The following is a 27,514-nucleotide window of genomic DNA, read 5'->3' as shown; positions in this document are numbered from 1 at the left end:
CACACATAAATGAACAGCCCACATCTTCATGCATCATTGCAGACATCACAATTATGACCAAAAATCATCACTTCTGTAGCTACCCAAAGAAGTACAAAGCAGTTGAAGATGATGAATATATCATGCTTAATTCAGGCATAACATTTTTGTCTGAAGTACTCTCATTTGGGAATCCCTTTTAAAAAATCTGTCCAGCGAATTCTGTGCTTAACATAGGCCATCTATACTATATTAAAATTAAATTGTGACATGCTTGTTTCACCTCACAATACACAATTGGAGACAATAAGGTAAAATTCTACAACAAAACAAAAAAAATACAGTAAAGTTCCTAAATAGCTGTCTTTTGATTAAAAAAAACCCAAAACACAAAACCGCACAACATTGTAGATAACAACATATCTTCATTTTTAAATTTAATTTTGGATTTATGAAGAATGACTTTACACCTTTTGGGGTATTTGTTTTTGCAACCAATTTTCATCCTTTTATGAAGTAATGAAACATGGCCCACTTGAAAGTAGGGAAAGAACTCTCAGAACTAAATCTTAAATTTAGCTAATTGAGCATGAAGGATCAAAAAACATCTGAATTTTTCTAATAATTGTTTAGAATTTTACCATTTGACCTTTGACCTTAACAAATAGATTTCAACGTCCTCAGTAAATAAAGGCCGACCCGCCTCTTCTTATACAGCCACGCACAAAGGGCTACTATTACCGTGACTGACACAATCCTGTCATTAGCAGCATTCAAAGCCATAGGGAACACTCCTGGGCTATTTTAAGTTTTATTTTCTAATTTTATTTTGAAAACACAATCTTTGTTTTCTTTGGAATGAACGTTCTAAATTGGATGGCTTTTTTTCTAAAATCCAATATTCCCATGATTTATATGAGTTCTCGATCAACGGCCTAATTTTGAGATGACATCTTTAGGCTCTGATTTCACCAACACAAAAACCTGTCCGATAGGAAGTTGCGCTGACGCTGCCTTCCTATGTAAACATCCCAGGCACTTTGATTCCGTGTCGGACACTCATTATTTTTCTTCTCCGTTTTGTCATAATGTTGGCCACAATCCCCAAGAACTATCTCCACGTGCCTGTGAGCCTTCATGAGCGTCCCTAACCCTAAAAGGAACAGGTGCGGGGCTTGGATGAACCTTGAGACATGCAGGTGAGACCTCGGCGAGGACTCCGACAGCTGTTCCCAAGTGGGCGGGGACTCGAGGGACCCAGCTCTTCGGGCGCCCGGACAGGGAGGAGCCGCCGGCCGCACAGAGAGACTGGCGCCCGCGCGGGCAGCCCGGAGGGGCGCGGCCGGCCGGCGAGGGCGGGGCGGGCTAGCGGGGGCCGGGCCGGTGGGTGGAGGCGGGTTCTGCGGGGGCGGGGATGGGGGCGGGGCCGTAGAGCGGGGGTGGAACCGGCGGGAGGAGGCGGGGCCGCTTAGAGGGGCAGGGCCGGCGGATGGCGGCGCCAGTGGGCGGGGGCGGGCTCTCCCATGTCGCGGTCGCCGGCGCATCTACTCGCGGTGGCCCAGAGCCACGGCCACCGCGTGTACTGGCGCCGCGCAGCACTGGTGAGGACGCGGCTTGTCCGGAGCGGGAGCAGGTCGCCGGGCCGGCTCGAGGGGGCAGCGGGAGTTTCGGCCTCTGGGTAAGGGGCGCCGCGACCACCACAGGCAGGACGTGGCGCAGAGGCCTCGCGGGGGTCTGGACCTAGCGGTGGGCGGGGCGGCTCTTCCCGGGTGCCGGGTGGGCCCTGAGTCGGTGCAGGTGCCGAGGCCGCTCGGAGGGCTGGGGGCCCAGGAAGGGCAGGGAGGGAATGTTCCCTAAGCGCTCAGGTCGACTTAAGGATCACGTGACTCTCAGGTTGCAAATACCTGAGTCTTGTTCGCTTGTACCTCCCCTCCCCCTCGGTTGCTAGGTAAAATACAAGATGCTCTAATAAATTGGTATTTCAAATAAACAGCGAATAATGGTTTGATTTAAGGATATACCAAATATTGCACGGGACATACGTAGGCTAAACAGTTATTCGCTGTTTATCTGAAATTCTAATTTAACCGAGCTATCTTCATTCTCACTTGCTAAATCTGGCAACCCTGCGGCAGGAAGTGAAAGTCGCGCTTTCTACCAAATCGCCAAGTCTTTGAGGATAGGACGGTTGCCTATTCATGCTGAAGTCGTCCTTGGCTCGAGCGAGGACGGTGAATACCCGCGGCTCCCCGGCCTGTGGTGCGAGACCCACTGCCCAGACGGATGCTTTGCCCACCTCACTCCCGCGCGGCTGGTCTGGGCTGTCCTATCCGCTCGCCTATCTGTGCATCCATCCCTCTGTCTGGGAGTTTCTTCCTAATTCCTTGATCTCCTACCAGTTTTGCAAGACTCCAGGAACTCTTTTTGTGTGTGTGTTTTTTTTTTTTTGCGGTACGCGGGCCAATCATTGTTGTGGTCTCTCCCGTTGCGGAGCACAGGCTCCGGACGCGCAGGCTCAGCGACCATGGCTCACGGGCCCAGCCGCTCCGCGGCATGTGGGATCTTCCCAGACCGGGGCACGAACCCGTGTCCCCTGCATCGGCAGGCGGACTCTCAACCACTGCGCCACCAGGGAAGCCCTCCAGGAACTCTTGATTAACCTTCCATGCAAAACTAGAGAGCCCCTCCGGAAGGTGCCGATCATATAGTGTAACTATTTGACAGGTCCTTGAGGCTCTTTGTGTTCTTCCAGTGATACGTATCCCTGGGGCATTTCGCCTGTTTAGCACATAGTAGGTGTTCCATAAATGTCGCATGGCTAGTGGCTGCTTCATCAATGAAACGTTTATTGAACACTTGCTGCTTTCTCGACTAGAATTGGAGAAAAGTGCCTTCCAGAAGCTTTCTCTTTTCTGTGGTAAAGAAGAGGATGATGTTTCAGAATGCACCTCCCACCTCCTCTCTTAGTACCCAAGAAAGCATTGTCTTATGAAAGTGCTACTGGAATTCCTGCTTCCAGAGCAGATGCAAACAGTAGATGGTTTAGGGATGATAATTAAATGCTGGAATTGAGATGAAAGGACGTGTTTTCTTAGTTGATAAGACAAAGAGATTTCTGTGTTATTCCACCCCTGCACCCCTTAATCTCCTTTTTCTGTTCTGGAGGCTAGTTAGAGAAGCACACAGGCCCTTTTGATATTAGTAAACAAATACTTTGTAAACTGATATTTTGTACTGATAATAAGTAAAACTTTTTTCTCTTTCATAAGTTTGGATATATATTAGCATATTGGGTTTTCTTCAAATGGATCTCATCTGATATATTGTCTTTAATGTTTAATAAACTGCGCTGCCTTTTAAAATTCCTTTTAGGATGGGGAACAGCACGTCGTCATCTATGGGGAACACAGCAGCTACTCCCATGAATCAGATCCAAGTGAGTGATGTGGGACATGTAGGAAAAAACTTTCCTTGGTGGAAAAAGAATTGTCTTACACATTTAATATGCTTATTCTGGTTCCAAACCTGTCATAGTGCAGCAAATGAATTACTAAGTTGTTATATATTGTAAAATCTGCTATCAAAATCATGCATGTGACAAGGAAGTTCTAGATCATTTTGTTAGTCAGAATTTATGAGATTTATTGTTTTGTTTTTTTTGACCATGCTGCATTGCTTGTGGGATCTTAGTTCCCCAACCAGGGATCGAACCTGTGCCCCCTGCACTGGAAGTGCGGAGTCCTAACCACTGGACCGCCAGGGAATTCCCTATGAGATTTATTCTTAATGGAGCCTTCGCTTCCCTAAGCTGGGTCTATGATGTTGGCTGCTCTTACTGTCTCACCCAACGCAGGTCTACTGTTGATACCAGTCAGGTATAGTGTTTGGTTCTGGTCTGGGAAGCTGTTTCCCTAATACAGAACCTAGTTTGCAGTAGTTACTCTATGACCGATCCTCTCAAGGATACTGTGCACTGCTGTGTTCTCTTGTCTTTCTCTTGCTTGCACTGCGAAGCCCAGTTAAGTCTGCCTCAGAAAATGCCTCTTGTGTGTATGTTTTTGTTCCCTTGTAGCCCACAGGACGTACTCATTTGTCTGCTTCTCACCTCCAAACACCACTTCACACAAACATTTTTGCCTTTAATTTATTTGGCTACAGAAGTATCCACCCACAGCCATTGAACATAACAGTAGTGTTGGAGGCCTATAGTGAGGGATTGCCTCTTTTAAAATAAGAATACAAAACCATGGTGGGGTGGGGGACTTCCCTGGCGGTCCAGTGGTTAAGACTCTGCACTTCCACTGCAGGGGGCATGGGTTCAATCCCTGCGTGGAACTAAGGTCCTGCATACCGTGTGACTTGGCCCCCCAAAAAAGAATACAAAACCATAAACTATTTAGCAAGGATGAGGTTGAGAAAAGGTGAGAAGGAAGGTTCAAGAAACTTGGACACTGTCCCCTCGAGTTTCGGCTCACTTTGGCATCTCTCCATCAGTGTTGGTACTACGTCTCGGCCTCCAGGGTGCTCCTCTCTCTCTGAATTATGGTCCATGTGCCTCTAACCCGAGGCAGCACAGTGAGGAAGAAGCACTGGCTTTGGTGTTGGGACAGGTTGGGTGGAATCCCACCCAGTATTGTGAACTTCTCAACCTCAGTTTTCTCATCTATAGAATGGATTCAGTAGTACATCTCTGGTGTGTCTGGCTCTCCCTGAGATAGACTTCTGTAGTAAATAGTATGAGTGAGCGGGAGAGAAAGCATAAAAAGAGACCAATCTGCAGACACCTAGACACTGACCTAGAACCCTTCTGACACCCAAGGGCAGATATAACTTCTGAAACACTTTGCCTGGGTGCTCGACTTTCTGATGTTTGGTCTTCTTGAAGGTGCTGCTTATAACCCACATTAGGACAGCCTAGGCAGATGCCTAGGTGCCAGACATGTCCATTCAGAAACTCTTGAAGTACCTGGGCATTGATATGTCTAGGAACACAAAGCTCAACAAATTTCACAGGTGACGCAGATGCATAGCAGAGTCTCAGGGTCTTTGTGATAAAAGCCTGGAGAGTAGCTTCCAAACCAGGCTGATATCATTAGAATCATCTGGAAAGGTTTTTCAAAAATAGCTTCTGACCTCTGCCTCAAACCCATTGCATCAGTCTTTCTGGAAGTAGCATTTCCAGGAACAACGTTGTGGGAAGACGTTATCAAAACAGTAATGACTTTTTTTGTTTTGTTTTTTATTTACTATAAAGATACACAAGAAGGAGTGGAAGTTGAGGGGTAGGGTAAGCTGTTGTTTACATCTGGATCAGTGAAAGACTTACATTTTAAAGAGAAATCATACATTTCTCACCACTGAACGTTTAGGAAATGGTGATCATTTTGTAAAGTATAAAAATATCGAATCACCATGCTCTACACCTGAGGCCAATATAATAGTGTAAATCAGTTATATTCCAGTTTTAAAAATAGCAAAGAAGGGAATTCCCTGGCAGTCCAGGGGTTAGGTTAGGACTCCACGCTTCCACTGCAGAGGGCACGGGTTCGATCCCTGGTGGGGGATATAAGATCCTGCAAGCTGCACGGTGCAGCCAAAAAAAAAAAAAAAGGCAAAGAATGGTTAAGATGGTAAAAATAATAATAATAATAATAAATTAAGAAAAAAAAGTTAACTCCTGAACACCTGAATATTTGAGAAGCAGTATAGCAGAGATCAACTACTTGGGCTGTGGCATCAGACTTGCCTGGGTTCAAATCCCAGCTCGCCCGCTTCTCAGCTGAGGACCAGGGGTAAGTTATTTCCCCTCCTCTGTACCTCAGTTTCATCATCTGTAAAGTGGAGGTGATGATAGCATCTATCTCAAGATTGTAGTGAGGTTTAAGTGAGCTAGTAAAGGTAAAGTGTTGAGAATTGTGTCGGCACACAGAAGTGTCTGCTGTATATGAATTGGCTGTGATTATTGGTGTTATTACTCTTTGCCAACACTTTCCACCTGTCACATCCTTTTTTTCTTAATAATGTTTCTTTGTCCTCAATCTACAGATGAGAAAACAGATTGATGGCGACTGAGTAGTTTGAGCCCTGAATTGTGAGACTCCAAAATCCATACCCTTTCTACTGTATCATGATTCCTTTCTGAAAGATAATGTCTAGAATTCAAATGATTTTTTTGTTCTGGTTTGTTTTCCTTCAGGAAACCATTTCTAATAATTGCGTGGTGATTTTCTCCAAAACTTCTTGTTCTTACTGTACGATGGCAAAAAAACTTTTCCACGACATGAATGTAAACTATAAAGTGGTGGAATTGGACATGCTTGAACACGGAAGCCAGTTTCAAGATGCTCTTCACAAAATGACCGGTGAAAGAACTGTGAGTACATCCACTGTGGTGCTTTGCCCCGAAGTGGGGACTGAGCTGGGTCACCTCGGGCCTGTGCCCTCATGATGGGAAAAGTGAGCCAGACATACTCTGAGAATCTTAATTGATACAGAAATGGCAGATCTGGAAACCAGATTCATAGACTAGGAAACAGCGGAGTTCATTTGTTTTATTTTTATTTTTGCTGTGTGTGTGTGTGTGTGTATGTGCGTAGATGGGAGAGGTAATGGTGTTGTCGTGAGTGCTGGTCTACGAATCTTTGAGGTCCTCCTGGGGCTTTTTCAAGATGAAAGCATCCTTCCTTCCTCCCTTGAACAGTGAAGACCAAGGGTTGGTCTTCATGTTCTGTGCTAATAGGAGTGTTTTCGGGTTCCATGTTTTTAGATTCTTGCAATCTGTGGATTTTCCCATAATATGCATTATCAGAAAAACACCCTGGCAGTCCAGTGGTTAGGACTCCATGCTTCCACCGCAGGGGGCACAGGTTTGATCCCTGGTCAGGGAACTAAGATCCTGCATGCTGCGTGGCACGGCCAAAAAAAACCCCAAACGCCCCGGCAACCCAAAACAAACAAACAAACAAAAGAAAAATAGATAATATTGCCATTTTCCTTCTTGTTTATCTGTGCCTGGAAGGAGTTGATAGTGTACTCTTCCTCTTTAGTAAACAATGGTAAGAAAGAACCACTTAAACATTATTAATAATTAGAGATTGCTTTATTTTGCCTTTTATACGCCATAGCGATGAGGCGGAGGGGGTAGAGAGTTAGATTGTCCTGGATTTAGATCCCAGCTGTGTCATTTACTATCACTGTGATCTTGGGCAAGTTCCTGTGCCTCCTCTTCCTCCAAAATAAGGCTAAAAGTAATACCTACCTGAAGGGTTGTAAAGTTTAAATAGGTAATTAGTCAAAGAGCTTCGTGTATGTCTGGCCCATAAAAGTACTCACAGTGGAATATGTATTAGCATCATGTGAATGGCCTTGTACTTCTGACACTAAGGTGCCATCTAATCTTTTGTTTATCCAACAGGTCCCAAGAATATTTGTCAATGGAACTTTTATTGGCGGTGCAACTGACACTCACAGGCTTCACAAAGAAGGGAAATTGCTTCCACTAGTTCACCAGTGTTATCTAAAAAAAAGTAAGAGGAAAGAATTGTAGTGATGTAGGTGCTCATAACTTTGCTAATAAAATGTCACTATATATTTAAAGTGATAATGCCTGATAATGCCTTTTAAGTATTTGAGAGTATTTTAAATATATGAATTATCTTCATGAAAAAGTTGTGAAAAATAGTGAACAGTATATCACGCTGGAAGCCTCTTCTTATTTACCAATTCTTGAGTAAAATGGATGATATTTAAAACCGAAGGAGTAGAGTTGTATCAAAAGTTAAGGAAAGAATGTGTTTTATTCAGAATTTATAGATGAATTTTACAGCCAAGAGCTAGAAAGTAAGCCTTTGGGACTCTTTATTCTGGATTGTATTGAGAAGGAGTTAATGCCTTTTCTTTGCTAGCTTTCAGTGGTGAGCGCTGATGGGTGCCTTCTCTGCAAAATGTAAGGCTCTCACTGATGCAGTTGTGAACTCGGTAGGGATATCCTTGTACTGTATTGTGACAAGCCTTCACACTTTGTGCTTCTAGAGTAAAAGAAGTATATTAAATTTGTAGGATGGAATGACATTCATTTTAGAAAAACCACATTATTCATCTGATGATTTAGTAGTTCTAGAGAATAAAACGGCACCTCTGGGCAGAAATTAAGAGGAGGAAGATTTCAGCATTGTATGAGGATGAACTGCTGAAACAGTTCAGAAATATACTTGAGTCATAGTGTGAGGTGGAGAGTTCTGCTTTCCAGAAGCTGTTGGAAGCTGTTGGAAATGTTCCATAGGGGATCCAGGTATTGGATGGGAGATGAAACTGAATGTCCCTAAAGTAATTTCTGATGTAGATATTCTTCGCTTCTGTGACTGGGAATTCTAGCTGATCCTACAGAGTCACACGGGGCAGATTACCAGATGCTGGGAAGAGAAAACTCTTCCTCAGAGGTGGGAGGAAGATGGACTTTAAGAGAAGCGGTGAGCGTCTGCTTTCTGGTCAAGATGGATCAGAGAATCTGGGATAGTCCTGCAGAAGACAGCTGGTGGCTTTTTTTGCCATTTGCCCTCAATGATGCTTCTTACATGGTCTATTAAGCTGTCGTTAGACCTTGATAAAGCAAGAATTTGGACTATTTCATTCTCACGTGATAAGTTATAACTGCAATGGAACAGTGGAGGCATTCCTTTAGCCCTTTATTTTGCATTATGTCATGATGCAAAATTCTTGCATGCTTGCTATGTTGTAAACTCTTTGTTAGAGAGCAGAGGAAATGTTACCTCGTGTGATATTGTGATTTATATTAAATATATATTTGGTTTTCATGCCATTCCTAGCACACAGCTGAAACCCCTGGAATTTCCTGTGAGAAGAGCTATTAAATTGTCTTTGGTTATGTTAATGAGGTGTTTTTTTGAAAGCCCCTGAGGATGGAGGCTGGTTGCCTGGGGAAGCTTGTGATTAGGAGGTTGGAAATACCAGCCCCACCTCCGACCTCTGGGGAGGGGAGAAGGGCTGGAGATTGCGTTCAATCGTCAATGGCTAATCAATCCTGCCTGTGTAATGAAGCCTCTGTAAAAACGCAAAAGGACAGGACTTGTGAAGCTCCCTGGTTGGTGAAAACGTGGAGATTGGGGGAGAACAAAGTGCCCAGAGAGGACACGGAAGCTCTCCCCCTTCCCCATACGTTGCTCTATACTTCTCTTACAACTGGCTGTTCCTGAGTTAGAGGCTTTTATCGTAAACTGGAAATCCAGAAAGTAAAATGTTATCTCTGAGTTCCGTGGGCTGCTCTAGCAAACTAATCAAACCCAAGGAGGGAGGGAGAGGGTTGGTGGAATCCCATCTATATCTGGTTGGGAGAAGCACAGGTGACAGCCTGGACTTGAGACTGGCATCTGAAGTGAGGGCTGGAGGGGACAGTCTTGTGGGTCTGAGCAGCTGCCCCGATGACATGCCAATCCTGGCTGACCGAGGCTTTAACTAGTTGTGCAGGGGCTAGTTACAAAGCCGAGGATTAACAGGAAGAGATTTCGATAGGGGACTGTAACAGATTCTCAGTGGAAAAACTCATATAATTGGTGCTGGGGATGAGGGTTTCAGCATAAATTTTGGGGAGACACGTTCAGTCCATGACACCATAAATTACAGCTAGATAAAAGTATATATATATTAAAAAAGTATAATGTAAATCTAAGGCAAAACTAGTTATGAGGGGTTTCAGCAGCTGTTTTTTCTTTCCAAAACCACAGGTTAGAAAGAAAATCATGACCAGTTTAAGAAAAAGTAATGATATCATTTTTTTTGGTCCTCTATTTTTAATGTTAAGATCTGAAAGACATACTGTTTAACATTTTTAAAAAGGGCCATTTGTTTTCTCACTTTATCACTAATCAACTTACACATAAATTGCCAAAATATTTAATTGGGAAGCTGAAAAGCTGCTGAGAAAAAAAGGGGTCATTTGTTTAAATATATCTGCATTTTATTATTTACTAATATTTAAAAAAATACCATTTGAACATATTTTTTAAAGGCAAGTTTTCTTGATAAGGTTTAAAATAAAGTTTTTTTAAGTTTAGTTTTCTTCATCTATGAGGAAATGTATACAGTTGACCCCTGGAACAACACAGGGGTTAGGGGTTCCAACCCCCACATTGAAAATCCAAGTATAATTTATAGTCAGCCCTCTGCATCCAAGGTTCTGCATGCCCAGATTCAACCGACCGCTGTTCAAGGGTCCAACCAGCCATTCAAGGGTCCACTGTAGTTTGTGATCTTCCTTTCTCCATAACTGTTCACTGTCATCTTTAAATGGAAAACTATAAAATCGATCAAATGTTCAAAGTTTTGGTGGGTATATTCATATGTAACTTGTTCTCACTCTTCTTCATAACCTACAGCTCAGATCTTAGAACTTTTAATATGAAAGTTTTATGGGAATTCAGAGAAAAGAAATTTCTGCAAATTGGCACTTAAATATTTTTATTTGCATAGTTGACTTTTGGTGTTAACTTTTCCCAAAGGCACCTTTTATTTTCTTATTTTTAAAAATTTTTATTGAAGTATAGTTGATTTACAATGTTGGATTAGTTTCAGGTATACAGCAAAGTGATTCAGTTACAGATATATATATCCATTCTTTTTCAGATCCTTTTCCCTTATAGGTTATTACAAAGTATTGAGTATAGTTTCCTGTACTATACAGTAGGTCCTTGTTGGTTATCTGTTTTATATATAGTAGTGTGTATATGTTAATCCCAAACTCCTAATTTATCCCTCTCCCACTCCCAAAGGCAACTTTGAATTTTTTTTCACAAAAGAATCCTGTTTTAAACTCTTTAAGAATATGCACTTTTATTAAATCCAGTCATTTTGGTCCTATAATTAATATCCATTGGAAAAGAATCCCCAACCACATATTTTAAATCATTAAATAATAGTTATATACAAGTAGAGGCATTTTAAGACCAATATTAATGGTCAAACCTTAATTTAATCTTATTCAAATATTATAAGATTGCTAAGAGCCTTACATTTAATAAGGCATATAATAACCTTAGAATTCTTCTTTAAAGAAATGGAAAGACAATTACTTGATGTGCATAGAGTTTATTTGGTACATCTATCAATTTTTACAATAATACAAGTGACCAGAAACAGTTCACATTGTGCCCACTTGCACTCCATGTCTAAAATGATTTATCCAGTATGGGGTTTTGCAGGGCTAGAAAGGAGAGTCCAGATTTCACAGTATTGGTGAAAACTGTTTTGTCATGAAATAAATTTCATACTTTAGTATTTCATCCATTTTCTATCAGAAAACAGCAGAATTACATTGCTAGGTATGTTATTTACAGTGAAAACTTGGAAGACTCAACAAAGTTATCAGTGAGTTGATCAACAGCAGACCTAGGAAACCCTCTGCCCCTCCTTTCAGTGTCCTTTTCCTTTGAAATGGAACTTGTTATAAATTGAACTTATTATATACTTTTAAGCACCAGCTTGACAATTTAAAGTTTTCTCTCATTTTTATAAAATATTCCTGCTTTGAAAGGCAAAGTGAATGTAAAAATGTGAATGTAATTAAACATCACTGGCCTGGATACTTTTTATTGCAATAGTCGCAATGTCTTACAACTATATTCACTTCTTTGAATGAATTTGCTGGTAGGCTTGCTTGAAACAAAATATTTGCCTTTTGTCTTGAAAAATTCCCTTAAAAAATTAATCATTTTTGGAACTGTACAACTATATTTTTCATTCAGAGTGTTTAAATATGCAACTTGGTCCTTGGAGATCAGTTACAGAGTCCAGCTTCCTGGATAATTTGTTATACAAAACAATAAAAAACCTTAAACTACCACAAAATATTACTGATGTTAACAGTCATGTATGTATAACACATCAGTGTCCCTTGATTATCCTGTTAACGGGTGCTTAAACAGCTAATGTACAATCAGGTTTTAAAACTTAATAATTAAATTTCCATTCTTTATGTAAAAGAGAAAGCTGTAAAAGACCTTTCGAGTTCTATACTTTAGAAACACTGACACTATTAAGGCATTACTTAATGAACAGACCCTATGCAAAGTACGTATGCCTGTGTTGGAGAGCTAGTCATATTTTAAGGCAGTCAGAAGGCTCATTTTTTTCACTTTAAGGCTCTTGCATACTTAAATTTTATTCTATGCAGCCATTAGTCTGTATAATTAAAATTTTTATTGAGTGGTCAAATATGGAAATCAAAGCCTTTATATAAAGCAAATGGACAGTTTAGAACTAGATTATAACACCTCTTCCCCATTCAATTTTTTTTAAAAAAGATGATTTCATATATCTCATCTCTTGGAGAATTTCTTCATTATCAGAAGCTGGCAATAAAAGGAAGAAAATATAACTCAAATGCATTACAAGTTATGTCTAGTCACACCATACCGAATTGCAAGCAGTCCATCTTTAGAATAATAGTGAACAAAAACACTTTTTCTTGGTTACTATTCATTAATTGTATAATATGTTTAATTTGGCTATCTATGGATTCTAAACAGTTTACATTGCAAATAAAGCCTAATAAGTAATTTAAACAGAAGTTTCAATACAATGATTGTATTGATATAATATTCCATCAGTTATGTGGTAATGATATATAGCAAGACTTCAACCTCATTTACTACACTTAACAATCCAAGTATTCATGAAGTGAAGCCAGCGAAGTGTAGCTAACTTACTATTTCTTTTGTTCAAGAACAGATTCTGATAACTTCTAAAAGCAGAGAAATTTAAATATATTTTAAAATGAAGTATATTATCACTTGTGTTCGTAAAATTAATATGACACATGGTGGTGCTAAATTAAGTAGAAGCAAAGGGAAAAATCTCCTTAGGCTCAGAAACATCTTTTATATCTTTTCATTGTATTTACAAAATTAATTCTCATTGAAAATAATCACCTTAATTTTAGTAACTGAATTTTGCAACATAACTCCTCAGTTTATGTTTCTTTCTACCAATTTCCTATATAATTTGGTATTTTCAGGGTTTAGGAAAATGTGTCATTTATTATAATTCTATTCAGACAGTAAGTTTAACTACATTATTAGTTTTCTACCTGAAGAATATTCCCATAGGATTAATTTTTAAATTAACTTCATAATTTTTCAAAAGCAAATAAAATACTCACCAATTAAAAAAATGTTGAATGTGGATACATGTCATTTACAAGACCTTTTATGCTACAAGCCATGTATATATAAGCTCTGTGAAGTATTTGGTAGACAAAGATTTTGTGGGTAGTCTTTATAATTATGGAAATATGAGCACTGAGACATGCTATTTTCTGAAAGAGTATTCACTTAATTATTTTTCAAAGAGTGCTTTTTCTAAGAGCTAGGTACATCTATAATTGCAAACAAAGGCTGAGTAACTGCAAACATTTCTGCAAATATCTAATATAAAAGGTATACAATCTAACTTGATTTGGGGAGAGAATTTATCAATTCAATTATTGTTCCAGGAGACCTGCCCATTATTAATTTGAAAGCAATATGACCTTAAATCTATATGGAACAAAAAGCAATCTGCAAGATGTATCCCAAACCTAAATACGGGTGACTTTCCTGTCATTTATTTTATTACTCAGGTACCAGGTACAGCAGGACTAGAAAAACAAACAGAAGACCAAAATGTCAGAAGAAAGGAATTTTGAAAGAAAAAAAAAAAAGGTATAGAAGGAATCTTCCAACAAATAAGGGACTAGGGAGCAAGTAACTGGGATATATACTAAATTAAATGCATACAGCAAATACAACTAATGAAATAGTTTAACTTATCTTTTTTTTAATTCTCCCTTGTGCATGTTTACACTGATGCTATCTGACATTTCTCTAGAGGGGATATAGCCTTAACGAATCACCCAAGTCTGTGGTATACAAGACTAGAATTTTTCATTTGTGATTACTAACTGTAAGGGACTCATCGAGAGATCTGTGGGTATATCATCTTTAGGTCAAATTGAAGTAAGTCCAATAAGTGATCACAACCATTTCCCTTTAATCATTGTTTAGATGTAGCTTTACTGTGCTTCTGAAGATGTTTCTTACTTGTCAGATCCTCAAATTTATTCAGAAATTCTATCTTAAATTTCCAAAATAATTTTAAATTGTTTTGCAGAAAAAAATCCTGATTAACTGATAATCTATCGTTTGTAGATTTACCTGTTATTTTAAAAGATTAAGCAAATGTTTGTAAGACCATCTTCTCATTTAGAGTATGAGTTAGTTTTTCTTGATCTATCTAATGGAATATATTTCTTCTTTCTCTTATTAGAGAATGGTGATTTCTTTAGTCATTACCTTTACTGTTAAAATTTTTCTTCCACATTTTCCCATTCAGAACAGGAGTGTTTAAAAAAATTATTGAGCCTACTGGGCTGTTTTTCTAAAACATTTTATCTTTCAAAACATATATCCTATTAAAAGTGTTTTTAATTTTTTTAAAAAGTTCTAATTTCTTTGCAAGCCTGCTTCCCAATTTCAAGTTTTATACAGATATAAAATCATTGATTCTTCTATGATCCAAGCATCAGATATGTTACTTTTTAAAGATAGCAAAATTGAATCACATAGGTTAAATTGGTCGTCTACAGTCACACAGTAAGTTAGATAAAGCAAAAGAGGTTCCAGAAGGGTATAACGCTAAATCCCATTCAGTAGTGTCTTCCTCACCAATATTTCCTGAAATGATGACTAAACTAAATAATACATAAGTGTTAATAAGTGGAATTTCCAAGAAATTTCAACTAACAGGGATAGGGTAGGATCATAAGATTAGTTTTTGTTTTACTAATTACAACTATATCCTGAAAATATTTACATATTTTCTAGGAAATAAAGTTTGCTTTTCTTAGGATTGTTTTTTAGAAGCAACATTTTCCTAATCAGCAGTAATGCTAGAAGTAATTCAGAAAATAAAACTTCTTTATCACTTGAGTACATTTTATTCATAATGAGGTAAAGTTTTTTCTTTCTATATGACTATGTTATATAGCAATACAGGTTATTAAGACATTAATTGTGCTTGAGGGTTACTATGAACTACAGAAGTATACATGTTCACAAGTTGTTTTTCTACTCCTAAAGCAATCATGTATATACATTATTTCCTAATACCTAAAAAGATAAAAGTCTTGAATAATTCTATTTTATCACCTACTCTTGTAAGTCAATGTCTTCCCATTTTGTCGGGAAATGAACACTGGAATGGGAATGAAGAGACCAAGATTTCTAGATCTACTAGATCTAGGGCTCCAAAGTCACACTCTCTCAGACCATGGATCCCTAACCTAACTCAAACAATTACCTTTTATATTTCTAAGGTTTCTTCCAGCTCTAAAGCTCCATGATTTGAAAATAAAGCTACCTTCAGTGGTGGCTTTTAGTTTTTTCTTTCTCAAATCTTACCATTTAATAGACTTATCTATGTGACTTCAAAAAAGTCACATCTAATCTTTCTTCTTTGATGGATTTAATATTAGTTCCTGAACATATCTAAAAACAATATAGAAACAGTGTTTAACTGAAGGAAATAAACGTTTATACTATATTCCACTTAACATTTCTATTAGGAATAAAAAGTTAGATCATGTTATAATTTTTAATTTAAGAAGATTTTGGGGCTTCCCTGGTGGCGCAATGGTTGAGAGTCCGCCTGCCGATGCAGGGGACGCGAGTTCGTGCCCCGGTCCGGGAGGATCCCACATGCCGCGGAGCGGCTGGGCCTGTGAGCCATGGCCGCTGAGCCTGCGCGTCCGGAGCCTGTGCTCCGCAACGGGAGAGGCCACAACAGTGAGAGGCCCGCGTACCACAAAAAAAAAAAAAAAAAAGATTTTGGGTTTACTTAAAGAATTCAAGTACTATTACAAAATTCTGTTAGGTTCTTTAAACTTTAAATTCAATCTGAACGTAATATTTTAATGTATCAAAAGTAGCTAACATGTCAAATCCAATGCCTGACAGAGGATAAAAAACATATCAGAAGCCATGTATTTTTTTTTGCGGGGGGGGCGGGTAGTGGTGCTACTCTTTGCTGACAAAAAAATCAGGTAAATCATAATATTTACAAATGGCTACTAGTGGCCTTGAAGGAAGAGCTACATATCAGACAAGGCCAGCATTAATTTACCAAATAAGTTTGAAAGGAACATTGTCTTATTACTCCCAGAGCCCAAATTTCTCATGAAACAGAAGAAAATATACAAATTCTAACATTACGTAAGTCCTCCTGCCCCCCAAAACATAAAACCTCTAACCCCCAAGCACGTGAAAGTATAATTTACATTTACTAGTTTGACTTTTCATATAATATTGAGAAGGGCTTTATAAATCCCCAGTAAATCTTTAAATACATTTAAAGAACAATACATAAAAACTGAAGTTTTATGTGCACATTATCTTAGACAGCCATGATAAAATTCTGAGCAAATATACTGGCAGTTCAACAGGTTAAAACCTCCCCACAAAGAAGGGATACTTGCTCAAGAAAATAATACACTTTATAATGAATAGGAAGTTTAATATACACAAATAAAATAGAAAAAATTAATTTCTTACAGACTGGTTAGTGATAATATGCCACACAAAAATTGCCTTTCAAACCTGAAAGACCTACCTTGCTTTATTTTTTTATACTATCAAAAAAGAATGTTTTGTCACAAATGAATAATGGACAAAGCCACAGATGAATAATGGACAAAGAGAGAGAAGGCCACTAACATGTTTACGATTAGAAATATCTAAAACCCATTTACAATTGGCTAAAAAAATAGATAAAAGTAATTAAAACAATATTTTTAAAGTAAGGAAAAAGCTAATCTGGCTATGTTTGAGATTTTAATTGTCATACTTTCAGATTATGAATGGGGGGAGTTAAATGCTTGAAACATGTTTTCCTTTAAGAGAATGAAAAGAAAAGTGTGCCTGCATGTGGCTATGTTGTTATAAGCCAGAGGAAACTGTCAAGTCATGCCCCTCACTCACAGCAATAAACAAACAAAAGCAAACCAAAATAGACTTCCTCAGCTGACACAAACTTCAGATCTCTTCTCAGGGGTTTCCCTTATGTTTCTGGTTAATGGTAACAATTCTACAAGTGTAAATTAAACCACAGAAACAAAGTATCTTTTTCACTAACTGAGAAAGCTGTTATTTATGTGACTGTAGAAAACTGTTAAAGGAATTTGTAAAACTCATTCATAATCAAATGTCTTTTGTTTTTTTGTTTGTTTTTTTAACCCCCTTGGTATAAAAGTTTACAAATGAGTTTCATATTCCATCACAGTTACATGGTCCAGTGCATTTCAGAATATTTGGACATTATCAAAGTTGTCCTTTACCTATGAAAACATTTAAGAAAACTTTAGGCATTTCTCAAGTAAGTGACATGATATGGAACTACTTACACTTTTGGCTCTCTCTTCTTTTAAGTACAAATGTGATTATTCACCAAAGCAAAACTGTTTGACTATTTTACAGTCTCTCAACAAGAAGTTCTCTATTAGATAGAGGGGGCTACAGTGTATTCTGAAGCTATTTCCCAAGAGCTAGTTTAGTAGACAGAAAGAACTTTGGGCTCATCTTATTGTTCCTTCCTTTTTTTTGGTAAGGTAAACCTTCCATTATGCACATACTATACCATCATCCTACTGTCTTTCATTGGATTAAGATTAGCTGGGAAGTAGCGGTGTATTAGCGAGATCACTGATGGCAATGGACCTCTTAGACTGCTGGTGCTTATGATTAAATCATATCTAATGTGAAACTTCGAATCACGTCCAGAGCTCCAGTATCAAAGCCACACATATCCAACATGCCTCTATCATCTGGGTCTGCAATGGTAAAACCATTTGATGTCATTCCACAGACAATCAACTTAGCTGGAATATCCATATTCTGTAGGAAAAGATCAAAAATATTTTTAAAATAGTATGTAAGCAAAAGCAAATTTTAACCTAAAATTAAAACACTTTAAATTCTATCACAGCTTTTCATTACAAAGCCAATTTGTTTTTCCTCCATAAAATGTGTCAATCTTCTAGGGCCAGACTATGTGATCTTCAGAAGAATAGAAGGTTATTAATAAACGTGTCAACAACCTGCCTGAAATTCCTGCTTCTTTGTTCAATAGTTATTACTCATTTTACGGGCATAGAACACATTCCTGAGCGGCATAGGGACTGTGTACTTATGAAACTAGTCAGGATATTCAGGGGCATGACATTTTTACCAACATGTCAAACCCTGGGGCAGTATGTAAGGACATATATAAGGAAACAGTTCCCTGGGGTTATCGATTTTTGGTTTATGACTTTGCTATGTATAACATATACGTCACATGTAATAACCTGTTCTCTACAGCTATGATTTCAGGCTAAAATAATTGAGTTTTTGAGAAAAACCAACAATCACTGAGTGTGCACTATGTCAGACACCAGGCGCTCTTTAAGCAATTTATCTAATGTAATTGTTATAACAACCCTAAAAGCTAAGTAGTACTTTTAACTACTATGGCACATATCACAGTAGTGATATACTACTATGACACGTATCAGTTAAATATTGATAATTCACCTGGATCCACAGTTAGTATAATGAGAAAGGCCCAGGACTCAGAACCCAGGCTGTCTTGACTCCGAATTCCATTCTCTCACTTGTTCTCAAACTTAAGCATCCATTAGAATCCCCGGAAGGGCCTGTTAAAACACAGTCCCACCCCAGAGTTCCTGATTTAGCAGGTCTCCCATGGGGCCCAGGAATATTCATTTCTAACAAGGTACCAGGTGATGCTAAGGCTGCTAGTAGGGAAATCACACTTTGAGAACCACTGCTCTTCATCAGGCTCTATTTCCACTTCCGGTCACACGTGCCACAATTCAAGTGCTCCACAGGCCATGTGACTGGTAGATTTCACACTGGATAGTGCAAATATAGAACAATTCCATCATTTCAGAAAGCTCAACTAGAGAGCATTGATTAGAACACAGAAATACCCATAAAGCTTAAAACACAGATTACAGCTTTGCTTTAGGTTTATGTAATCCTTAGCAAAACTCAGAAATGATGCTTTAATTTTTCAAGGAGCACACTGAATCATTAAAAATTTACAGTAAAGGTAACGAAAATTTTGATTATCGAAAATACTGTTTGCGAAGCATATTAAAATGTATGGAACTGGAACTGGTTGAAATAAATTATATATGTGTAGGCAGTACTTCCTTATTTCCAGAACTGGTGTTATATTCCTATACAAAGGTACAGAACTACTGAGTCCAGAACTGGTGTAACATTCCTATACAAAGGTACAGAACTACCTTCAGTATCATTTTTTGAAAAATATAGTCAATGTTTGAGAATCGAATCTTATTTGGGGTGAGAAAGAATATTAGAATTTATCTTACCTTTCGATATTCCCTCAGAGCAACGGCAGGATGGACATGTCCAGCAAAGGTCTCGTTATCAGTGAATACTATGAAGACATCGGCAGCTGTATTTGTGTTTTGAGCCCAGATCATTGGAAGAGAGCAATCAGTTCCACCTGCTGGGATCTAACTCGGAAAAAAAACATGGATAAGAATACAACAAAATGCCCTCATTTCTGTACTGACATGTCTGAAATAATTAAATACTTAAAAATACTATTTTATAGGTTATTTTGTTTAGACCCAATACACAGGCTTTTCCAAAGCTTGTAAATATATTTCTGATTTTGTGTTCATGAGAAAGTTGAGATGAAATAATTTGTTCTCACATATTTATTAATATCAGGAATGACATCAATAAATTTTTATATAATACATGTTAAATAAACTTAATAAAACAGTTTCTTACCTGGCTCATAGCCATTAAAACCTGTTGTAAGGTCATATCTGTAGTCACTGGACATGGTACCATTTCATCTGAAAAAGCAACTATATGAGAATCTTTTTCTGTTCGTGTGACAACCTGAAAAATTCAATGGTAGTAATTTTCAGTAGATTTGGGGGAAACAAATACAGTATCTTGAAGTTCATCTTTAAAAGAAAATACCCTATGATGCTTACTTTTATTTCTAAACTTATATTACTGTGTTTGGAAACTACACAGTAACAGTGGTATAACTTTCAAAGTACTTTCACAAACTCTTATAAAGAAACTGCTTTTCACAACAATCATTTGAAGCAAATAGAGTATATATTATTATTCTCATTTTATTAAATAAGGAATAAACCCACAGAAGAGAAGCTAAGAAGCTCGCCTATGGTTCATTTACTTGTTATTCAGCGACAGAGTCAGGCTAGAACAAATCTCCTGACTGTTATTAGTTCCTGATCTTTTAACGTCTATATTCATTAATAATTTCTCTAAGCATTATCTATTTCCTTAAAAATACTGGTAATATTTAATCTGTTCTTGTAAAATTAAAATTTCTACTCTGACTTTTCCTTAGACATGCTTTTTCAATATACCTACAACATTGTATATACCTAAGTATAAAAGTATATACAAGTATACCCAAGTATATATATAATACTTAAAGCTTTGCTTAAAACAAGTGAAAACATAATTCTTGATCATATCCAACTTTATAGTTTTGTCCCAGGGTAAACATTTTTAGGGTGGCAAAATTCTAAATTGTCTTAGGTGTTCTCACCATGCACATTGCTGCGGCTACTGTGCTAGCGTTGAGTACACTACCCAAAACTCTTTGGTTCATAGAAGCACTGACATCAATTGCCAGTAAGAAACGCTTTCCAGCTGGCTCAACTGTCTAAAGAGAAAACGAAACCAAACAATCATTAAAAGCAGTGAAAGAAATAAGTATATTAAATTTCTAATGAATCGTATTTACTTAATTTTCATTCAAAAGACTAAGATAAAAGGCCTGATTTTTGATTTACCAATTGACAATTACAAATGCTTAGCTTTTACTAGAGGTAAAACAAAGGAAATAAGACGGCCTATTTACTAATTTAAAGAAGTTATCATCTTCCTTTTTTTAAAATCTTTCCACATGAAGTAAACTGGGAATTTCTAGCAAGAAAGTTTTTTGTGGTAAAATACAAATAACATAAACTTTACCATTCCTAAAAAAATTACTTCCTATCAAGACAGAAGAGATCTACTACTGATTAACGGAAAAACAGAGGACAGAGGACCAAGTCACAGGACTCCAGAGGAATGCAAATTTTTTAATTTGGTAACTTGAAACTTATCAAAATTATCTTAGGATAACTGGTTGTTGTGCAAAGGTAGAGAGAAATACTTTATTCATAAGCTTACAATGTTAATTATATATTCATTTTCACATGAACTAAGAAAAAAACAAATGAATATCTAATCAAAAATGGTTAAACTACTAATATTATCTTTAAAATGTGTTTTTACAAAAGATATTAAATCCTAACTGGGTCTTTTGTTTTAAAATAAAAATCAAACCATTACCTTAAATGTTTTGTAAAAAGCGGCATCCAAAGCTTGCAAAATTTCTTCATCAGGGCGCCACTTCAGTTTTCCTCTAAGCCCATGACCTGTTTTGTAAGTTTCTAATGCAATTAAAACATGAAATGGATGTATACGAGCCTAGAAACACAACAAAGACAGAAAGCAAATGTCAAATTCAAGTGAAAAACAGTAACTATTTCTTTTAGATTTTTGTTATTTTGGCTAATAAATCTATTTCATAAAGAAAAGAGAAAAATGAGGACATATTAATCTTAGATTTAAGAGTCAGTGCAACTTGGTCTCTGAATACCTAAAAAATGTGCCAACCGCATTTCCAAAATGTAGGAGCCAACTTTTTCAATTAGCAGTAGTTAACAAAGGTAATGCTTACCTTTTTTAACAGTTTTTCATTACACAGCTTTTCACATACTAAAGACACTTCTGAGTTTCCTGGTTCAAGCACTGAATTAGCAGTCATCTTTCCAAGATTCCTTAGTAATGCTGTAAGAGGCATTTCTTGTAACAAAGCCTTCCATACCTATTGCAATAACACAGGTAGAAATACAAGGAGTTAAGGGTAAATGAATATGTATAACATAGCTGTATCAATTAATAACACAGACTTTAAGGCTTTCTTCTGGGGTTCAGAGCATGTTCTAAATAAAAATTTGTGTGAACTGGTCAAAGGTTCATCAAATAAAATAACTTGCTCTTTACTAGGGTGAGAAAGTGACGTATATTTTGTAAAGGAATTGCATATAAGAATTTATTTATTTTAATTAGTAAGGCAAATTTACCAGCACATTTTCTGGAGTGAAACTAATATTTATAAAATGCCAACTACATCTGGGCATTGTGTTAGGTGTTTTAAATAAACGTTAATTTTAAGATATATTTAAATTACTTTTTTAAGGAAATCCCCTGGCAGTCCAGTGGTTAGGACTCAGTACTTTCACTGCTGGGGCCCAGGTTCAATCCCTGGTTGGGGAACTAAGACCCTGCAAACTGTGTGGTGGGGCAAAAAAAAAAATTTTTTTTTTTTAAGTATTAATTTTTTAAGTATTATTTTTTAAAAGCATTACCCACAATTTATCCTTTTAATACACAGCGCAAGTTCCTCATGTTTAATCACATGCTTTAACATATTATAATTTGCTTACCTCCTTAGACTTCAAGTGATTTGTTAGGAGATGCTCCCTAACCAGTCTGTGCTCTTCTATCAGATGAATGACTTCCAGTTCATCTTTTGTGCGCTTCACTTTCTCTACAGCCTCCAGATACTTTAATAATTTCTCAGTCTCCACAGAAAGTGCTTTTTCTTTATACATTTCATGGACCTCTTTCCAGCCCTTTGTAATATATTTGGTAACAATAGCAAGTCCTTTAACAAAATAAAGAATTAAAAAGGCATGTAGGATTATAAGGTAAAGAACAGGACATGTTATGGAGAACGCATTATGTGAAAGGCACACCTAGATACACGGGAGTTTAAACTGACATGCTACTTTCTATGATATGACAAACACATTTAAGCCAATGGAGTCTGCTAATTTTGCCTGTTCCATCATAACTGCTTCAACATGAGACTTTGGAGGAAAAGCTCCAATATCCTAAGTCATTTCATTACGGAGCTTTTATTTATTTTTTTGAAGCACTAGCATTAGAACCTTTGGTACACAGTGCCTATCTCAGGTCCACAATCTCAGAACTCACAAAAGTACAGATCTACCTCAATTAATCTCATATTCACTTGCCCCTTTAGCTGCTAAATAAATATGCATTTATAAATTGTAGAGATAAGTGGAAGTAGACAGGTAGGTAGGTAATTTGTGATTTTTTTTTAATAGCTGAGAAAGTATTACAGGCCAAATTTTTTTAAAAGGGAAAATAATGTGTTCATTTCTTCTACAATTCCTTTCAAAACCTGAAAGAGCTTTCAGTTGGGGGGCGGTGAGGAAACCTGGGTTCTAGCTTACATGTTGTCAATAAATGGCTGTGTGATCTTTCTAGGCCTTAGTTTCCACTTTTGTAAAAGGGGGGGAGGGGACAGACTGAATTATTAAATTCCAGGGTCTATGGGGGAATGGTAGGTAAAGTAAATAAATGAACGAGGCCACTGACAGAAGAGAGAGTGGTTAGCACTGTGGTGAACTAAAGAGAGAATGCCCTGACAAATGTTTTAGTGAAATATTGGCTCACTGCTGCAAAAAAACCATATTTTCAAAAGAAGGTACAATATGGATTTTTATGTGATGCTGCGAAAGAGTTCACTTTTTTCTAAAATATGGTGCAGCCCAAATAAAATACATCTCTAAGGCAGATTGAACCTATGTGCTATTTCTGAACTCTAATTTAAATAACTTGATCAAAAGTTAGTACTAACATGCAGGAACTTCTAAAGTATCGTGACTCTTGCTATCTTACAGATCTTAGTACAAAATCTTACATTGCCTTAAATGAGTTCATGTTTCATGTGAGCACGTTTTCTGTTCTTTCCAACTAAAATAAAAACTTTCGGGGCTTCTCTGGTGGCGCAGTGGTTACAAATCTGCCTGCCAACGCAGGGGACACGGGTTTGAGCCCTGGTCCGGGAAGATCCCACATGCCGCAGAGCAACTAAGCCCATGTGCCACAACTACTGAGCCTGTGCTTTCTAAAGCCCGAGCGCCTAGAGCCTGTGCTCCGCAACAAAAGAAGCCACCACAACGAGAAGCCCGTACACTGCAATGGAGAAGCCCCCGCTCACCACAACTAGAGAAAGCCTGTGCGCAGCAACGAAGACACAACGCAGCCAAAAATAAATTAATTTATTAAAAAAAAAAACTTTCAGAAAGTCTGTCTTATTATTATTTTTATCTTCCTCAAGTCCTAGAATTGTGTTGGCCACACAGTAAGTACACAATAGACACCTGATTAGTTACACTTTGAATTGTTTTATCTGTTTAAATACACATTTCAGTTACTTATTTGGTAACTTAGAGTTTGTTTCCAAACACTAGGCTCTGAGAAGCCTAAGGATCTTCTACACCTAAACATATTTCTATTATTACAAGGTTTCAAGTATGAGTTCTGCCCTCAAAAATCTAGAATTGAAGAATCCTATGTGTGGGACTAAGTTTAGGGAATATCTACTAATTTCTCAATTTATAGACCAAGAATTCAAAACCCAGAATAACTATTTGCACAAATTCAGAAACTAATTTTTCCAATTTGGACTAGCACTTAGGCCCACACCACCACATAGTGTCTCAATAGACGAATAAAACTGGATCCCTACAGCCTCCTCAAACAGGAGCAAAAATTTAAAGAAATTTTTAAAGTTAAAAAAATTAAGCCATGAATATGTTAGGAAAAAAACACATGTAAGTATTTTTATGACTTTAGGTTGGAAATGGCCTTTCTAAACCTAACATAAAATAAAAACGTATTAACAAGGGCAGGTAAGTTTGATTACATGAAAATTCCAAACTTCACTGTGCCAGAAACTCCCTCCAGCAAAAAATGAAAAGACAAAGAAAAAAAATGGGGGAAAAATGCATGCAATGTATATAATAATAAATTATTAATTCCTATACTTGGTATTCCAAGTTCTGAGAACAGTGCCCATCTACAGTACGTGCTCAATAAATATTTGTTGAATGAATGGTGATTATAATTATTGCTATTTTTATAATATTAAAAATAGCAACTTGATAGATAAAAAGAAAAAGATACAATATAATCCATGAAAAATACAAATAATAAATAAGCACATGAAAAGTTGAGCTTTCGCCCAAATACATAAATTCAAATAACAAGATAAAAATTTTCACCTATCATTGGCAAAGATTAAAAAACACTGGTAAATAGTCAGTGTTCAAACGTGGGGAAAGGGGCCACTTTCATATACTCTTTGTGGATTTAAGCATTATAGAAATTATAGAAACATTTATATTAACCAAGTTTTTTCACTGTAGTATTTTTGTAATAGTATAAAAAAACCAGAAGCTACTTAACTGTCATCAGTAAGAGACTAGCTACATAAACTATATTCATATAATGGTACACATGCAATTATTTCTACTGACCTGAAAAAAATCAATATACTTTTAACTGAAACAAAGAAGGTATATAAAATTAAAAAAAATAAAACATTATATTTAGGAAAAATCGGGAGTAATATACAACCTACGTATAGTGGTTTCTTTTGAAGGGCAGGACTACTTTCTGCATTATAGTTTTTTGTATTATCCAGCTACTTTAAAACAAGCATGTAGGGAATTCCCTGGCAGTCCCGTGGTAGGATTCGTGCTTTCATTGCCGAGGGCGCAGGTTCAATCCCAGGTCAGGGAACTAAGATGCCACAAGCTGCGTGTGGAATGAATGAATGAATGAATGAATAAGTAAATAAAACAAGCATGCAATTTCTAATAAAAAATCAAAATATAAACGTGTTTATATACATAAATGTTTGCAGTAATTTACTGCTTAAACTTCATTTGAAAAAGTCCATTTATAGTAAAAAAAAAAAAAGGGATAAATTAAGAATTACTGAGGAGATACTATGTATGAAGGTATTATTACACAAGCTATGTGGGAGGGAGGGGAGAGAACCAACACTGCCCTTTACTCGTGCCAGGAACCGTGGAAGTATTGTAATACACACTATCACATTTAGTCACAACAATTTTAAGAGTTATGCCTTTTCTACCTTTTATAATAGATGAAGATACAGAAACTTGGAAAGGTTAAGTCACTTGGTGTAAGGACACAAAGTAATAAGTAGAACTGAAATTTGAACCCATCTGAGGGGCTGTCTTTTCAAGTTTCACTTCTGCTGTAAAAAAAAAAATGTCAAATTTGGACATGTTCATTTTGTGAAAGTTCACACTTAAAATTATTCTCGTGCAAAAGTTTTTCTTATTTCCCTTCTAAGGAGTAATAAAGAGTCATTGTAGACCCAACTAACTTTTCAAAAGTCTCTTCCCATAGACATGGAAAAACTTCCTCAAGTCACCATGACCCCTGGCTGACTGCGTGGAGACAACTACCATCCTGACTTGTTAAGTTCAGCACTACTTGGGTGGCCTTTAGGTTCCACGAACACATGTCCTAGGAAGACAGGGAGGGAGAAAAGGGGCTAAAGCAGTACAGCCTGGCTGTCTGCCATCTACTGGCTAGGAGCCGTTTTGATTCCTACAACTTTAATCACACCCATGCTGCTTTCATAGTCCACAATCAAGGGGGTGAGCATTCTAGTTAGCATGGTGACATTTTAAGATTTAGAATATCAAGCTGCAAATCTGTCATTTGATTCTTGATCATTAATGTCTAGGTGTTTAATTCCAGGTTGGCATTAAACATATATAAATCAATGTGTTCTGAGAATTAAAGGCTATTTCTAGAAAATATTACACAACTGTCTTATGTCAAATAAAAATTTGCTATTTGTTGGATATCGGCACCTCACCCCTCCGCAGGAAGATCTTACGCTTACCTTCACTGGAAGGTTTAAGATGCGACAATCTTAACAGATCTTTGTGAGACCAGCCATTTCTCTGTTTATATTTTGTGACGGCCAGGGCAAGGACCATGCCACCTTTCTCATTGTACCAGTCTGCTACGGCCTTCCGGAGGGCGCGACCCCACATGCCACATTTCATGCTTTCCTTTAGATCTTTCTTAAATTGTATAAAAGTAAAGAGATGTGTAGGAATGCGACAAACTTCAGAAACAGCTTTGAAAGCAGCTTGTTTTGTGCTTATGTCGGAACACTGGGAACAAATGGCGAGGGCAAAGAGCATAGGCTCCTGCTTTGCAGTTCTGCCTTCTTGACTAAACGACTTTATTTCCTGTATCACTTCACATCCTCTGCCATCTTCAATCAATCTAATTAAAGCTTCAGCATTCTCAAGGCCCAACTTCTGTTCTTTGATAGAGTAAGTCCCACCTTCAGAACCAAAACACAAGAACCGCTGCAGCCGATTCATATCAGTGACTTGCCACACACAGCCATCTTCAGAATTGGCTATCTGCTTCTCATTCAGCGGCTGCATTTGGTTTACCAATTCCTCCATTCTTCTGTCTTTTAG

At 37.4% G+C, this 27,514-nt stretch overlaps 2 protein-coding genes across 3 annotated transcripts; one reads left to right on the top strand and one right to left on the bottom strand.

Moving 5' to 3' along the window:
* The first annotated feature begins 1,532 nt into the window (after positions 1-1,532).
* Positions 1,533-19,657, top strand: GLRX2 (glutaredoxin 2). Of its 2 annotated transcripts, none has more exons than XM_079697595.1 (5): positions 1,533-1,657; positions 3,352-3,415; positions 6,176-6,352; positions 7,394-7,505; positions 19,439-19,657. In XM_079697595.1, exons 2-5 carry the CDS (start codon positions 3,353-3,355, stop codon positions 19,483-19,485), a joined length of 399 nt encoding a protein of 132 aa, XP_079553721.1. In that variant the 5' UTR covers positions 1,533-1,657; position 3,352; the 3' UTR covers positions 19,486-19,657. The 2 variants fall into 2 exon arrangements, with proteins under 2 accessions (XP_079553721.1, XP_079553720.1); XM_079697594.1 differs by lacking the exon at positions 1,533-1,657 and adding an exon at positions 1,711-1,725.
* RO60 (Ro60, Y RNA binding protein) lies at positions 17,763-27,514 on the bottom strand (the record flags this gene model as incomplete). Its single annotated transcript, XM_079697593.1, has 8 exons — positions 26,920-27,514; positions 22,604-22,824; positions 21,835-21,981; positions 21,444-21,581; positions 20,653-20,769; positions 19,851-19,964; positions 19,421-19,567; positions 17,763-17,915 (listed from the first exon to the last, which is right to left on the bottom strand). Exons 1-8 carry the CDS (start codon positions 27,497-27,499, stop codon positions 17,763-17,765), a joined length of 1,617 nt encoding a protein of 538 aa, XP_079553719.1. The 5' UTR covers positions 27,500-27,514.

This window comes from Hyperoodon ampullatus (genome assembly GCF_949752795.1).
Source record: "Hyperoodon ampullatus genome assembly, chromosome: 2".
NCBI classification, from domain to species: domain Eukaryota; kingdom Metazoa; phylum Chordata; class Mammalia; order Artiodactyla; family Ziphiidae; genus Hyperoodon; species Hyperoodon ampullatus.
Note: the sequence above shows the minus strand (reverse complement) of the source record. Positions and strands in the feature narration are given on the sequence as shown.

Bases quoted from the DNA above. Each gene is read 5' to 3' on its own strand.
- GLRX2 (XM_079697595.1), top strand. From the start codon at position 3,353: ATGGGGAACAGCACGTCGTCATCTATGGGGAACACAGCAGCTACTCCC. The intron at 3,416-6,175 runs GTGAGTGATGTG...GTTTTCCTTCAG, and splicing joins CTCCCATGAATCAGATCCAA to GAAACCATTTCTAATAATTG. The intron at 7,506-19,438 runs GTAAGAGGAAAG...ATATTCCCTCAG, and splicing joins CCAGTGTTATCTAAAAAAAA to AGCAACGGCAGGATGGACAT.